A 16,870-nucleotide genomic window follows, 5' to 3' on the forward strand; every position below is an offset into this window, starting at 1 on the left:
GATTAAGTTTGTAACATTTAACCAGATTTTTAAAGCAGTGTATAAATATGCAATCCAACATAAGGACATCACTGGAAAGAAAGCCAAGATAAATTTTGCAGAGTTTCTAGAACTATAATTTATTGACTTACAGTAGACAGGAAGAAGTTTGCAAAAAGGTGATTACAAAACACTCGGGGTGAGGGCGGGATTACAGTATTTAAACTTTGTTTTGTACATAGCCAGAGTATTTAATGTCTTTTCTGATATAGATTCAACAAAGTTTCCTCTAATAGAGCAGTGATTAATTTCTTATTTTGACATTCATTGAATACTTCTAGGAACTGTGGGAAAACAAAAAAAAAAAGGCACTTTACTTTGGAAGAGAGTTCTGTAGCATTTCAAAAGTGGTAAAACTTTATACTAACAAGTTACTTTTGTCTACTCATGGTTTAACTCCTGGGCTAAGATCCTTGCATCTAGAACCATTCCCCAGGCCCTGTGCTTCCTGAAGTTTGGATGCCAGATTTACTGAATAAAATTGATTCCAATAGAGACAGAAAATTAAAACCAATTTCTTAATTAAAGATTGAGAAAGTTATAAACTATTCTACAAAAAAAGTTTCAAGCCCCCAAAACAATGATCTTTTTTAGTGCCCCTTGGTTGGGTTTGGTTATCCCTGTTATATTTGCTTCATAAAACTAGTGCTGTAGAAAAAACTGCATGAGTTTTTGAGGTGAATATAACATTGATATCAAACCTGATAGAAATAGCATCAAAAAAAGAAAATATAGATTTTCTAGAAATAGGTTCTTGTAAGAAACTGAAACTAATAATAGAATCGATCCTAATTTTACTTAAGAGGACAGAAAGCATTTTGAAAAGCAATTTTCAACTTAAATGGCAGGTGGCAAAGGGAGAAGAAATTGCAAAATACATGCTGAACAAGAAAAATCGTATCAACTAATCAACTTCAAAATAGCCGATAGAGGATGTAGAGCAAACATGTCAGTGTTGTGAGGCAGGGGATTCCATTCCTTGGACCTTTTAAAAGTTCTCACTTACAGTTAGGAAGATTAGCTGGTCTACATGTTATTTCTATGTGCTAATTTGTGTTGACTGCATACAAAGTTTGACCACAGAGACATGCAGATAAAACCAAAACAACAACGAAACTATCGAAAAATGATGAGTGACTAGATACTTCCCCAGCAAAGTTTAAAATGTTATTTTCCTTCAGGTAAACTCTCCTGCTGATATTTTACAGGAAAATAAGTATCTGTAGATAAAGGAAACCATTCAATAATCAAATCTTCATATCAGAGTTTTAATGATTTCATCAGTGTTACAGAATCTACTCTCTTCTTACTACTAAGGTAATAGCACTCTCTAAAATGAATTTAATGCAACAATTAGTTTAAATACACAGATAGCACTTGAATAATAATGCTTTTAAATAGACCAGTTTCATCTTTCAGTCATTAGATTGGCATCTCAATAACGCAGATAAGTTCCTCACTACAAAGCAAGCCAACACGAGTGGTCACATGTTGTAAAATGTCTAATCCAGAGTTCAGACCTCTTGAGGAGTTTTCTATCTACAATCTCACTTCTCAGCTTTTTCATCTATAATACATTTCCAGCAATTCCATTCGATCCCATTTAGAGGTTGTATTAATGACATGAGAATTAAGTGCTAACATTGTTTACTGGTATCATAATTTAAAAAGAATTCACCTGATTTTAGGAAGCACTTCAATTATATTTTTCACTATGCCACTTTTGTTCTTTACATCTAGTTGATCCTTTCTGGAATACATTTACCACTTTGCCTACTTTTAGCGAGTCGGTGCATAAATATACACAAAATCACAGTATTTTCTATGGGCAACGTGTCTACAAACTGGTTTCTATTTTCTTCAAGGAAAGCTATTCTTTCCAGGGCTTTCTCTTTCCTCTAAGAAACCACAGGTAACAGTACCCTGTCCCTAACTAGCCTACTTAAGAAACCTAAGGCACATCTTTCCACGGTGGGAGTGAGGAGCTGAGATGACCAGGCAGGTGAAAAAAACCTACCCAGGAGGTAAAGTCTATTTGTGAACCTGGCTTCATGTTTGATTCCACTGAGCATTTGGTGAGTGGATATTCAGATATCTCAGGAAACAAGGCTATAATCTCAGCTCCTCTTGTTTCAATTACCTGTTACCTCTAGGAGTTTCACTATTTTTTGCCAACAGGCACCCTTTAGCATTGTCCTGGGTACACTGCAAACAACAATGGTCCTGCCTAATTTTTTTCCCCACGTTTGTCTAATTTTTTTTTTCCCCCAAGCTCCACACAGTTCTTTTCACGGATTGCGTGGCCCACATTTTCCCTAATGTGGTTTGTGCTCTCTTGCAATTCTGGACCTTCAAATGCACAAATCTAAAAGGTGCTGTGCTCTGTCACTACAGATTACCAGAAAGAAAACATTGTTTTATCTAATCTGATTTTTCAATGCGACCAATAGCGATTTAGTTTTCAAGGAAGCAAATAATTACAGAGCAAGAGAAAATATTGCTGAGATGGTGCCTGATGCCCTCTAGTCAGACCAGTGCTAGACTCGAGAGGAAAGAAATGTATATTCATGGTGTCTTTTTTTTTCAAGCCTACAGAGTAGAGGTCTCATGGTGTCTTACTATTAAAATCAGAGAAAAATGACTAATCAGGAAACAGCAATCATGAATTTCACGATGGAAACAACATACCTGGAATGAATCCGTCAGTATCTGGATCTCTTTTTTGGGGGAAAAATAAAATGAAAACCCATGTCCATTGGCAAGAAATATGACAAGGAGTGCCCACAGACGCACCCTGCTGTTGGGAATGCATCTCTCCAAAATTCAACGTTCAAAGGTCATCACATTTCATTTTCAACAGTTTTCACTTTCTTCATGTTCTCCCAATTTAAGAAGATAGATAGATTTCTACAGTATTCAGGAATTATTAGAAATTTCATTCCGTTTGAACAAGGAATAACAGGTATTCTGGGACATGGGTGCAAAAGTTGTCTTTTTCAACCGAGATCAGACGTAATTGTCAATAAAGTGCATTTCACATAAATGTACCCATTAGGAGAGTAATTTAAAGTGCAATAGGTAAGGTACTTCAAATAGCACAAAGTTGTTAAATATATACATTGTACGTGCCAAGTCCAAATAAAGCAGGATCTTACCTACCAGAAGCCAGAGAGGACAATGGAAACATACTTCCCCATCTTTCATCCTTTGCAGGTATGTGTATTTTGGTCCATGTGCATGAGTGAGTGTGTGTGTCTGTGTGTGTGACTGCCTCTGCATATGTACGTAACTGCTTAATGGTCTGTGCAAATGTTGGAAGCTGGTTTCCTAGAATCTGAAACTCTTTAAACACTGACATAACTAGGCAATCTCCACATCAAAGGAGGATTAGGCTTGTAATAATGGTTGAGATATTTCAGCCTGAAAATCTGGTAAGGCAGGTATTTGACTGCGAATTAAATGTTTAATGAAAACTAGTAAAAACACAATAACTATAACGCTACCGAGAGAGACCCCTATGAAGTAAGAGTATTTTTCATTTTCTCTTGGTTTGACACTACCATGGAGGAGAGGAGGGCTCTGTGTATAAGGTCTTGCTCTTGGAGTTGGTGAGCTGAGCAGATCCTGGACGTTCCTGAGTGATCCGTTGTGTGGCACTGCAGTGATATTGAGGAGGTGGCAGAGCAGGGGGTACAGATCTGTTGAGTTCATGGCCTCTTTTGTGAAATTCTTTCGGAAGGCAGGGCCGTGGGCTAAAAATATGGGATGCATTTCTGCTAATGCATTATCATAACCGTGGTTGCCTACTGTGAAGATAAAATGCATGAACAAGTTAGCCAATCAGATGGTTATTAAAATGGAAATAATTATATCATCAAATTGTGAACTTAAATGCAAATTTTATCTAATTTGACTTTTAAATAAAAGGAGCTTTTACAGATAATCTCTGCTGTTGTCAACACCACAAGTCACTTCAGGAAACGAAAAGTCAAATGATCACAAATCTTTCTCTCCAGGCAACACTACCTTCAGCAGCACAGGAAGAAGGGGAAAGAGCAAAGCTGAGGCAAGTCAGGGGAACATGAAAGTGATATTGTTTTCGTGGCAGATAAACTAATATTCAACACATACTTGTTAGGTACCTACTATGTTCCAGCTTGTTCTAAAGATAAAGGGATAAAGGGTGCTCTTAGTCATGAAGCCAATAAATTCATAATTACCAATAAAAGGAGGAAAATAATAAAGGAAAACAAAAGACACCACAAAAATCAAACTTCCAGTTACAGTTACAATCTGCTATCAAAAAAGTCAGGACTTGTGGGTAAAATCTTGACTTTGGTGGTTCAGATCAGGATCCAACTTAGCATTGTGTGCTCTCATGTGGCTACAGAGAAGCAAAAATTTTAGGAGTCTCCTGACTTATCAAGTCAGAAGATGATACAAAATTGAAGGATGAAAACTCCTGCATAATAAAAGCTGCCTTTTATTTTTATTATTGTTTTGAATTTTTGAATTTTATTTTATTTTTTTATACAGCAGGTTCTTATTAGGTATCCATTTTATACATATTAGTGTATATATGTCAGTCCCAATCTCCCAGTTCATCCCACCACAGCCCCCCCCCCCCACCTACCACTTTTCCCCCCTTGGTGTCCATACGTTTGTTCTCTACATCTGTGTCTCTATTTCTGCCAAAAGCTGCCTTTTAAAGGCATGTGTGTCTAGCATAATATCAGGGTGCTACTGCTGATGAGACAGCAACCAAAGAAAACTGAAAGGCTTTCTTTTTAAAGGTGGTGAGAAGGACTAGCAAATTAGCCTCTACTGCTTGTGTTTGCTACCAGGGAATATGCAATGAGAACATAGCATTGCAAAAAAGAAAATCCTAAATTAAGTCCTCCCAGAGTCACCTCCTCAAAGTAATTCCAAATCTGCCTGGCAAAACCCATCTTAAGAAGTCATTCTTAGTGCCATGATTCTTTTGAGTTTATTATTCAAGTGAAAATAACGCTGGATTTATGAATCCCTAGGAATCATCTGACGGGACTGTGCTATTCTAGTTAATTAATCGATAGTAACCTTGGGAAATGTGCCATTATATAATTTGTAATTGATTGGATGACTGCTGTGCTCATGTCTATGAAAAGTTGGATCTAGACTCTAATCATGAAGGCAAAGATAAATCATATCACACTTATCTTACTAGAAAATCAGATTTGAAGTGAACTCATTATGACTTAGCAAACTTTTCCCATGAAGAGAGACTTTGTTTCATAGTGGTAGCCCCTACAATAAATGCTTGATCCAGTAGACAGTATTTAATAATGGATTCCTAAGGGCAGAGGTTCTCAAACTTGAATCTCAAACTTGAGACCCCGGGGTAGGGGGATGGGTGCAGGTAAAAACACAGATCGCTGGGCTCTACCCTCACAGTTTCTAGTTCAGTAGATCTGGGTTGGGCCCAAGAACCTGCATTTCTAACAAGTTCCCAGCTGATTTGGATGCTGCTGGTCCAGGGAACACACTTTGAGAACTACTGCTTTTGGACATTAGGGCTGAATTCTCTTTTAGAACTCAGGCTGAGAAGGATTATAGTAGGCAGTACTTAATTATTTGTTGAATAAATAATTATGTTGAACATCATGTAACAGAAACAGGAGCTCTATTAAGGTTTTCTACTCAAAAATAGGTGTGACTCATCTAGTATGTGTAGTTCACCAAACCAAAATTTCAAGAGAGCCACTTACATTTATGTTAATTGTAAATTGCAATTCAATCTCCTCAGAGATAGCAGTTCTTTTTTGAGCAAGCCCTCTAACATAAGAGCTACCTGCACAATACATGAAAACCTGAACATATAAAGGTGGCAACTATTCTCCTGGCCAAGGACATTACTTTTAAAAGCCTTCTTAAAACAGCTCTCCTGGCCTGATTAAATATTGTTTTACCAGTTATTATCTAGATATAAAACCTGTTTTCAGGACCAGAACCCATGTACCTGTATGCATCTGCCAATAGGCCTTACATAAGCTCTACAAATGCCATGGCCAGGCATCTGCTTTTCTCTTTATCAATAAACATGATGGGAACCCAATTCTAGCTAAAGGGACATTTTGTTCATCTCTTACATGTATCAAGGACGAGTGCCTAAAAGAATATTTCTAGATAGTGTTGACACCATGTGCTTGCTTCAACATCCAAGTAACAGAATGGAAACAACTCCCAGTGAATTGACTGGTAGTGCGTGTTAATATCTCTATCAGCTGGGAAAGTGGAGCCCATCCAAGAGAGAGAATTTCAGATGGGGGCTAGTTACAAAAGTGCTGAAGGTCAGAAGCAAACATGGGATGGCAAGGTTACCCAGTGAGTAGAACAGTGAGAACCTCCCATGGCCCCCAGGGCTGGAGGGACAGAAGGAAGAGGTAGTGTACCCAGAACCCCAAAGCCAGGACTACCCAGTAGGCACTGAGGCCATAGAGCAGAAAGTCATCCAGAGCTGGGATCACTGAGGACATGAAGTCACTGTTAAGAGACACAGCCTGGGGCAGAGAGAGTGGGGGAAAAATACCCTGGCTTTCTCCCAAACTCCAGCCTTCCACACTCCTGCAAAGGTCCTCTATTGACCAAACTGAACCAGAAACCAGTTCGCAAAGGAGCCTGGGAAATTTAGTCTGTAGGGATCTGTCACTGCTGATACAAAGCAGAGCAGGGTAAGGGCGGGGAGTTTGAGAGCAAATATGCAAATAACAGGCAAAATAAAAATGAGTGAAATCCTGTGGATGACTTTTCCATTTGACTAACTTGTTAAAAGCTATATGAGAAGGGAAAACTACACTTAAGGATGTCAGGGGGACCTCCCTCGTGGTCCAGTGGTTAAGACTGCGCTTCCAGTGCAGGGGGAGTGGGTTCGATCCCTGGACGGGGAGCTAAGATCCCACAAGTTGCATGGTGTGGCCAAAAACAAATTTGAAAAAAAAAAAAAGGATAGCAGGAAGCTCTTTATTTTGCATGCTTTATAATTTTAAATAGGATTTACATTATATTCTAAATTTATTCAATGGGAATAGCTCCAAAATTATACCACTAGGTATTCATTAGGAAAATATATCTTGATATATTTTTATCCATGCCAATATATGCTTCTTTTTAGAAATGTTTCCAAGGTGTAAAGCAAAGCTGGCCTATATTTGGTAGAGCCAGAAGCGCAAAAGAAACTAGAAAGCTAGCAACTGCAAAGAAAAATAGAGATGAAACTCTTTTGAAATCAGAGTATAAAACAGATGCAGAAAATGATTCAATTTATAAAATTCAGTTAGGTTTTCCTCCGGAACATAATGGTTATAATAGGCAGTACAGGGCACTGTGCTTATCTTTGGTCTGAAGGCTTCAAGAGAAGTAAGTGTTCCACTTTTAGGAGGTTACCTCATTTTAAAGCCCCAATAAATCTTTACTGGATCTTTATTTAGCTATTAATGTGTGACACTAGCTAGTTATTCGAGCGATAAACAGACTGTTGAATACGGCAGAAACAACGCCCACTTAGCCTCCACTTTAGCAGACAACGATGCAGAATGAGAAGAAATACTATAAACATACTCACACAGAAAGTCATCTGACTTATTCCGTAAAATATACCACCCTTCGTCAGCCACTGCGAGAATTGGCTGAATTCGACTGTTGTATTTGTAATGCCATCTTTCTGGAATCTCTTCTTTTTTGTAAACAGTCAGATTAGGGTGAGCATGGGCTAGTGCTTCATAGACTTCATCGAATCTGCCTAAAAGAGAAGGATGAGGAGAGGCAGGCAGAACAAGACACTCACTGCTACAGCCAAAGAAACAACCATGGCAACAGAGGTCAATCAATGCAGACATCCTACTAACGTAGACAGCCAGCAAGTTCAAGGTAATGAAGCCTCACCAGACACTTTAGAACTCCCATCCCCTTTGAGGAAATAATCTTGTGGGGGAAACTGAGAAATAATCTTCTCTTAAAGTAAATTCACCTTAAGAGAAGACATTTTATAGAACCAGAAATCTCTAATCCCTAAAGATTAAATACACACACATACACAGGTATGTGTGTGTATTGGTGGCACAAAGTAAAATGTCAAGGGCACTGCAACATCCAAACAAAACCAAAGAGCTAAGTTCTGGTAGTTCTGAGTACAGAAGTAGAGAATCTCAAGACAAGAAAATTCGGTAAGTGGAGGGTGAGGGTTGGTCAAACGTTCTTTGAAACCCTGGAGGCGTTGCAGAAGTACTCCCTGTAACTTCTTTTTTTTTTTTTTTTTTTTTTTTTTTGCGGTATGCGGGCCTCTCACTGTTGTGGCCTCTCCCGTTGCGGAGCACAGGCTCCGGACGCGCAGGCCTAGCGGCCATGGCTCACGGGCTTAGTTGCTCCGCGGCATGTGGGATCTTCCCGGACCAGGGCACGAACCCGTGTCTCCTGCATCGGCAGGCGGATTCCCAACCACTGCGCCACCAGGGAAGCCCTCCCTGTAACTTCAAACGCAGTAAACCTGGGCAATATCTTTAATCCTTTTCTTGTTTTTCAAATCCATTTGTTGGGGCTTCCTCCCTGACAACAAGGGAACACCATACCAACTTGATCAGGGGAACTGAAGGGTTAATGCAATTTTCTTAACCACAAAAAGTTGCTATTTTGTATTGAATTGGTAGAAATGTTTGTATGCAGCTGCACCTGCCTATTTTAACATTCACTGTTTCCTATGATCCTCTTAATTCCCGTACCAGGGATCTAACTCTCATTTGTGAGCTCTTCAGCTTTTCAGGATCTGTTTTCTCATTTGATACCTAGGCTAACGCCAGGAGGTGATAAAACAAGTCAGGAGTGCAAGTCTGAGTCTTGCTCTGCACTTACTTTTTGACCTGGGGATGTTAAACCTTTTGAGCTTGTTCACCTATCTTTAAAACAGAAATAATGAGAGACAGAGTTGGTATGAGGCTTCGAGGAGAGGTTTGTAAAAAGTTTGAGGTACTGTTACTACTTCCCCTGTTTACAGATAAGAAAACTAAATCTCAGGACAACCAAAACTCTCTCCTTCCTATACCCCACTGCTTCCCTAATAAGCAGGTCCTAACTAAGGATCCATTGAAGGCTTTAGGGCTTCCATAAAAATCACTGTAAATGCAGGCACATTTTGTATATATCTTCCCATCTCAATTTCTCTGAGAATGGAGGCTGTAGCTTTCACCATATCCAATGACTCCAAAATGGTTAAATGCGACTACCATAAATACGAGAGAGTAGTATCAGTTTTAATATTCTAGGAAAAAGTGAAAGATCAGACTCTGAGAAAAGAGAGTTTGTCTTTTCAGAGACTAAGGATTAAATCCCAGAATATTACCATGACAAAGGCAAGCACACTTGAAAGACACAGAAACAAGAATCCCCCACTCAATCGCGCTGGGCACACGCAGACCCGGCCCCAGACCACCGGTCAGTTCAGACTTACCTTCTTTGGGCAAGACGGCTGCCACCGGCGACTGGTCAATCAGGGTATAGTGGTCTTTATCCAGATACTGGTCAAGCTCTATGATCCTTTCCTCAGAACACTGCGTCATTCCGTGATCACTTGTGATGATTAGGTTCAGAATGTTCCACAACTTTGCCTTTTTCAGCATTCGTATGAGATACCCTAACCTCTGGTCAATATCTGAAATGACAGGCCCCATGAGTGGGCTGTCTGGTCCCAAACGGTGGCCCATGTCATCAGGTTCTTCCCAATAGAGAAGACCAAGATTGATAGGCTCTTTCGATGTAAACCATTCAATAATCTTGGCAACTCTCTCTTCAAATGAAACGGACTCATTGTAAGGCATATAGTAAGTAGGAAAGCTTTTATGTATTCTGACATCTGTTCCGGGCCACATGGCTGCACCACTCGTATGTCCTGCCCTCTGATTTGTGATCCATATTGGCGTCGCTTCTTCCCAAAACTCAGAATCATAAATGTTCATATTATCCAAGGAGAAAGATTTGTTCAGAACAGGATCAAACATGTCATTTGCCACAATGCCATGATTCTCGGCAAAGAGGCCAGTTACCAAAGTATAATGGTTAGGGTAGGTCTTTGTAATAAAAATATTGGTAACTTGCTTCACATGGACACCATATTCTTTAACATGATGAAAATGGGGTGTTGGAACTCTGTATAAGTAATCCCAACGGAAGCCATCAAATGAAACTAGTAGAACCTTTGGCTGGTCTGGTTGGAGAGAAAATGTAATTGAAAGTGTCAATGCAGCAAGTATGAAGGACACCCAGAGAAGTTTTGAAGTCATTTTCAAAGTACTTGGTCAGTTCAGTGTAAGATAATCTGTTTAAGAAACATATAGAAGTTAATGGCAATAATTTTGTTTTGTACACTTTACCCAAAATGGAAAGGGATGGTGCTTAGTAATCCCAGTTATACCATAAATCACAGCCTGGAAGGATTATGCTGCAGAACTTCATCTTAAACAAGAGACCTGGGGCTCCCTGTCTAAATAAAGCTAAAAATTATATTTGCATTTTAGAAACTGTTTTAGTTTCCAAGAGTTTATTGAAACATTCCTCAAAGAAATTATTTAATAAGCTCCTCAAATATCATTTTAAAAGATGATATAGGGCCCGTGAGCCATGGCCGCTGGGCCTGCGCGTCCGGAGCCTGCGCTCCGCAATGGGAGAGGCCACAACAGTGAGAGGCCCGCATACTGAAAAAAAAAAAAAAAAAAAGATGATATAATTTGCATACAACTTTTCAGAAACATTTTCAGGTTGACTCAGACTTCTGACTCCTGGTCAGAAACATATATATAGTCAAATACCTATGGACATATTTATCATTATCGTTAGATGGGCTATAGGAACCTAGCGACAAGAAAATTTGCACTAGCAAATTCAAAAATAATACTTTTTAAAAGTACATGTGTACACCTCTGTTTTTCAAAGGCAAGGCCTTATGTCTGGTCCATCACGGTAAGAGATGTGAGAGATGTCATGAGAGAGAGGAGAAAATAGAGTAACTTGGTATCCTGAAGTGACAAAATTTGTGACATTGAAATATATTTGTGAAATGTAATTTGCATTCATGTATGAATAATCAAAGCATAGCCTTCTTTAAACAAAACAATTAGACTCTGAACTAAGTATAAACTGAAACATAATTCTAAACTTTGATGTTGACCTTCCTAATCTTAAAATTCATCAACATTTAATCTTATCAGTGATGTGTGTAGAAAAGGCACTTCCCAGGATTAACTAATCTCTTGGGATCAAGGTTGTTATTGTCGTGGTAATCTGCCTATATTTCTAAAAAGCTTTTATTCTATTCAACAAAGCTAATAAGAGATAATATGAAAAAACAATACATATGTAAATTTGGTCAGTTCCCACTGGGTTTGCAAATCCAGTAAGGATCTTTTGTTCTCTCCCTCTGCTGTCCATTCTTGCATGAAGATATTTATAAGCCCACTGAAACCTGGATCTAACTGTATTTTGTGCCAAGAAATCTCTTGAGGGACTTCCCTGGTGGCGCAGTGGTTAAGAATCCGCCTGCCAATGCAGGGGACACGGGTTCAATCCCTGGTCTGGGAAGATCCCACATGCCACAGAGCACCTAAGCCCGTGAGCCACAACTACTGAGCCTCCAGAGCCCGTGAGCCACAACTACTGAAGCCCGCACGCCTACAGCCCGTGCTCCGCAACAAGAGAAGCCACTGCAATGAGAAGCCCGCGCACAGCAACAAAGAGTAGCCCCCGCTCGCCGCAACTACAGAAAGCCCACGCACAGGAACAAAGACTCAACGCGGCCCCCAAAGTAAATAAATAAATAGATAGATAAATAAATAAATTGATATTAAAAAAAGCAATCGAATTCAGCTTTTGACATCTTCCTAATTTGAATATGCTGAAGACATATTTAAACCTCAAAATTAGACCCTGTTTTGCCTTGCTGTAAGTGCAGGTAAATAAAAACTGCTTGGGGCTTCCCTGGTGGCGCAGTGGTTGAGAATCCGCCTGCCGATGCAGGGGACACGGGTTCGTGCCCCGGTCCGGGAAGATCCCACATGCCGCGGAGCAGCTGGACCCGTGAGCCATGGCCGCTGAGCCTGCGCGTCCGGAGCCTGTGCCCCGCAATGGGAGAGGCCACAACAATGAGAGGCCCGCGTACCACAAAAAAAATAAATAAAATAAAACTGCTTGGCGTGCTTGCTTTGCTATCAGGGGCAAGAATTTTGTTTTGTTTTTTAATTGATTTCAGCATACCTAGAACTGAAATTGTTGCTTAAACTGAAATTATTTTAGGTATTGGTCTCCAGACAATGGTTCAAAAATTAAATTTAAAAACTATTTCTCAAACAGCAATAAACTTTCCAAACCTGGAAGGAACGTGAATAATCAGTTCCCATAAGGAACTGCAAATATACTTATTAACATTTCTGGCTAAGAATAGTGATCCCTTCCTCTTTCTCTCCTTCACCTTCCTAACACAGGAAGGATACTATGAACCAAATACAATTTAAGGCTAAAAAAGAATCAACTACATGAAACATCTGATTTTCCTCTATCTTAATAAATTAATTCAGCAACTGTGGTAAGCAGGAAAGAACTGCTTTCCTGGGACAAATGAAAATAAACAAAGGTTAAGTGTTGCCTCAAGCTTAGGAATGTTTGGTAAGAGGAATCAACATCATCTCATCGATGACATAAAGCAACAAACTGGGAAGTGGAGGTAGTGATGGAAGAAGATCTGATTTCTTCTCCACGCACAAAATGCTGCACTGCGCAGTGGAATCCCGAGTTCCGGGTCCAGATTTCACTGAGCTGCTTTCCAGTTCCTCCTCCCCTCCAGCCCTTCCCCCACAGACCGCCTTGGAAACCTGGAGGGACGGGGCGCCAAGAAAAGAAAGGAAGGACACTGAAGAAGGAGTAGGTGTGAGTAGAGAGCATATACATCAAGAGGAGGGGTGATGCATCGCCCCATTTTCTTCACCGGGATTCCATCCTAGTTCCTGGAAGGACCTCGGGGTAGGGTACGTTCCCAATTCGCAAACCTCCCGCCCAGCAAGGCTGGCAGGTGCCCTAACGTGGGCTCTGGGTATGTGTGCAGTGGAAACGGGTGGGAGGGTAGTTTCGGGAGCCCGCAGGAGGCGGGTGGGTCCCCGGCAGGCCAGCCTCCCACACTCCCGGACTCTTACCCTCGCGGCGATCCGCTCAGTCCGCATCTGCTTTGGGGCAATGGGAGGGAGGGCCTGGAGGGGGCTCCCTTCCGCAGACCGGGGACAATAGCGGGGAGGTGGCGGCAGCAAGGGGCGCCCCCCCCCCAAACCTGCAGTCCCTCACCTTTAAGCCACCTCAGCGCAGAAAACCTGACGAGCAACGCAGGCCCGCCGCAGGCCCCGCCTCTTGGCTCCCATTGGCTACAGGGGGATGGTTCCTGCTGGGGTTGCGGAGCAAAAGCCGGGCTCCTGGGATCGCTGCGCCGCCTGTCAATCAGCGGGAGCGGGGCGGGCACTGGAGGGTTCGGAGGATGGATAGGACGGGAGCCGGGGGAGCCAGGGGAGGCGTGAACCTGGCCGGGAGGCCCGAGGGCGGGCAGGCAAAGGCGCCGGGCGCTCGATAAGGTCTACTCTGCCGGGTCACGAAACCTTTATGCGGTGCGCCTTTTCTAGACGGGCAGTTGTGCCTGTAGTCGGTGATGCAGAGAGATCATAGTGCGCTATCCCAGTTTTTTGTTTTGTTTTCTTACCACAAATGGGTGGCACCATACCCTGGACTTTACTCCGAGGAACACCTGAGCACCCCAGGATGTCGATAGGACGATGCAAAATCTAATTTAAAAGGATTTAATTCAGTGAGCTCTGCAGCCCCAATGTTTATTGTCCAGGTTTTGGCAATGTCAGGTCTCTGAAGGATCTGCAATAGTATGGCACCTAAGAATGCACATATTACACCAAGCCGGGTTCCGAATCGGGTTACTTTACACAGGGTGAGAGACTGAACAGCATGGGTGCATCCAGGGCCAGACTCTGCTCCTAGCTTTGTTTCCAAATATGCAATAAGGCTATGAACTTCGGGTCTGATGCCTCTTTCAGGAAGTCTTCTTTGGCCTTGTTTCTACTGCTCCCTTACCATAGTGGATTAATGTTTCAGGGTTTTTTTTTTTGTAATCAGCGGTATTTTTAGGTCAGAGGGAGTGCAGGCATGTGCACAGTTTGCCAGTTTGATCCCAACTATATTTATCATAAATAGTAGCAGTGACTTTGAGGTCCTCTGAATTTGTCCATCTACAGAATTCCCAGGCCTAATTCTGGCCACCATGTAATGGGCAATAATGTCTGCTTGGTTGTCACAACTTAAGCTTCAACAACTTAAGCCATTAAAATGGAGAGCAAAGCCAATAGCTCTGGGTCCCCTCCAGGGCTCACATTCCCTGTCTGGTATACTGGGACTGTAAAATGAATAGACAGCCCTGCTTATATTTAATTATATTGCCCCAACTTGAAACGGGGTGGCCCAGGATTATGTCTTTGTCCCCCTAGAATAGCCCCCCCTATGTTCTCCCCAAACAGTCAGAGAACAGCATATGCTGTTTAGAGAGTAGAGTAGTGAAAACAGGTCTGTCTCTTACATGGATCGCTGAGCATTGTTGGACTCTGTTCAGATGACACTGCCTGGCTCTGCAAACGTTTTATGGAAGACACGATTGCATTCACGACCCACCCCTGTGAAACAGGCATGGTGCAGCTGTTAACCACAGTGCACAGCACGGAAAAAGGTGCATGAGGGGCCAGCGAGTGCCAGAGACACTGCCCAGATCCCCATATAATGACATCTAGTGTCAGCTGGCAGGCTTGTTATATAACTTATGTCTCTAATGGTAAAAACAATCTGGCTTACATAGTACAGCTACAGGAATGATAGTAAAAACATGGAATTCCTGCTATCTGTACCAGCCCTTCTGTCCTCCCTGTTACCTTGATTTCTGTCCAAACGCAATCACTACTCAGCCAGTTATGGTCGCCTAAGCCACAACCTGTTGACTGTAGCTATTCCTTTGTTTTATATTATTGAATTAATATATGTAATCATTGAGCTAGTAATATTTTTCTGAATAATGGTGTAACAGAAGAATCAACTCCTTTCATGGGTTTTGGGCTGGAGATGGGGGTCCCTGTGCCTGCCTAATAGGGGTTGGAGAGCTCAATTATTTTCTTCCTCAGGAGCTGGAAGAGGTTTGTGGTAAAACTGGAATAGGATCTTGTTTTTTTAATGAAATAGCCAAGACTGGCTCTGCCACAGATGTTTTGTTTCCAACACTAGTCTATACCATGTGGTAGGGAAAATGAGCACATTATTTCACAGTTTTAAAAATCTTTCAGGTTGTAATATATTCCACCACAACAACTAAAATAAACAAAATCTATCTCTTAATCCTTTATAGAACATTCTGCAAAATATGGGTCTCACATATGGAACATCCATTGATTAGGAACCATCAGGATTCTCGTCCTGGACAGACTTTAATTCTTTTTTTTTTTTTAAATTGATGTATAGTTGACAGACTGACAATGTTTCAGGTGTACAGCAAAGTGATTCAGTCATATATATATATGTATATATAAATATACCTTTTCAGATTCTTGTCCATTATAGGTTATTACAAGATATTGAATGTAGTTCCTTGTGCTATACAGTAGGTCCTTGTTGTTTATCTATTTTATATATAATAATGTGTATCTGTTAATCCCAAATTCCTAATTTATCCCTTCCCCTCCCCGCCCAGGACTGATCTTAATTCTTGATAAATAGTAGGTCTCCACTAATTTGAACTTCAGCAGAAGTTCAACCCAGTGAGTGAAAAGTTAAATTACAGATTATTCAAAGATTTAGACCAAGTAATTTTATGCCTGTTAGTAATTTAGGCTGCTAATGATATATTTGTACTAATTAGAACTATATTTTCACACAAACAATTAGTATGTTTTATTCTCAGAAAGCTTTATGTCAGTCAAATATAACTGTGTAAACTTCTTTGCATTACTGGATTTTGCAAATTGTATTCATAGTATATTATTTTCCTAGGGCTACTGGGACAAAGCACCACAGACTAGGTGGCTTAGGTCAACAGAAATTTATTCTTTTACAGCTTTGGAGGCTTGAAGTCTGAAATCAAGATGTCGGCAGGGCCACCCTCCCTGCAGAGGCTCTAAGGAAGAATCCTGCCTTGTCTCTTGCGGCTTCCGGTGGTTCTGGCGTTCCTGGGCCTGTTGCAGCTCCAATCACTGCCCCCGTTGTCACATGGTGTTCTCCTCTGTATGTCTCTGTGTCTCCACATGGCCATGTATAAGTCACCAGCCATTGGAATAAGGCCCTCTTTAATCTAGTAAGACTTCATCTAACTAGTTACAGATGCAAAGATCCTATTTGCAAATAAGGTCATATTCTGAGGTTCCAGGAGAATGTGAATTTGGAGGGTTGAACGCTACTCAACCCAGTATATGTAGCTAGCAGAATGTTTAATTTTACGGCTCATCCTAGATCCAAAGTCCATGAATTATGATTAAAATGGCTCAAATCAAGGAAACTGACAACATCTATTGCTGATGAGGATGCAGAACAATTGCAACTATGATACATTGCTGGTGGGAATGGTACAGCCATTCTGGAAAAGTTTCATATAAAGTTAAATGTGCCCTTATATAACCGAGGAATCCCACTCCAAGAGAAAAGAAGATATCCACTCAAAAAGTTATAAGCAAAGTTGAATAGCTTTATTCATTATTAAAAGCTAGGAACAACCCAAAGGTCCTCCACACAGCAT

General features: G+C 41.0%; 1 protein-coding gene across 2 annotated transcripts; it reads right to left on the reverse strand.

The window, feature by feature from the left end:
* Positions 1-93: 93 nt before the first annotated feature.
* ENPP5 (ectonucleotide pyrophosphatase/phosphodiesterase family member 5) lies at positions 94-13,478 on the reverse strand. 2 transcript variants are annotated; one of them, XM_059077793.2, is made up of 4 exons: positions 13,390-13,478; positions 9,518-10,381; positions 7,640-7,816; positions 94-3,845 (listed from the first exon to the last, which is right to left on the reverse strand). In XM_059077793.2, the coding sequence occupies exons 2-4, from the start codon at positions 10,344-10,346 to the stop codon at positions 3,427-3,429; spliced, it is 1,425 nt and encodes a 474-aa protein (XP_058933776.1). In that variant the 5' UTR covers positions 10,347-10,381; positions 13,390-13,478; the 3' UTR covers positions 94-3,426. The 2 variants fall into 2 exon arrangements, with proteins under 2 accessions (XP_058933776.1, XP_058933774.1); XM_059077791.2 differs by having other exon boundaries at positions 13,245-13,469.
* Positions 13,479-16,870: the final 3,392 nt, after the last annotated feature.

The sequence above is a fragment of the Kogia breviceps genome, chromosome 10 (genome assembly GCF_026419965.1).
Source record: "Kogia breviceps isolate mKogBre1 chromosome 10, mKogBre1 haplotype 1, whole genome shotgun sequence".
NCBI lineage: Eukaryota > Metazoa > Chordata > Mammalia > Artiodactyla > Physeteridae > Kogia > Kogia breviceps.

What these genes read in the sequence shown, in the direction of transcription:
- ENPP5 (XM_059077793.2), bottom strand. Translation starts at nt 10,346, where the DNA reads ATGACTTCAAAACTTCTCTGGGTGTCCTTCATACTTGCTGCATTGACA. An exon ending in AGCCGTCTTGCCCAAAGAAG is followed by an intron (nt 7,817 to 9,517) that starts GTAAGTCTGAAC and finishes CTTCTCTTTTAG; the next exon opens with GCAGATTCGATGAAGTCTAT. An exon ending in TAAGTCAGATGACTTTCTGT is followed by an intron (nt 3,846 to 7,639) that starts GTGAGTATGTTT and finishes TTATCTTCACAG; the next exon opens with TAGGCAACCACGGTTATGAT.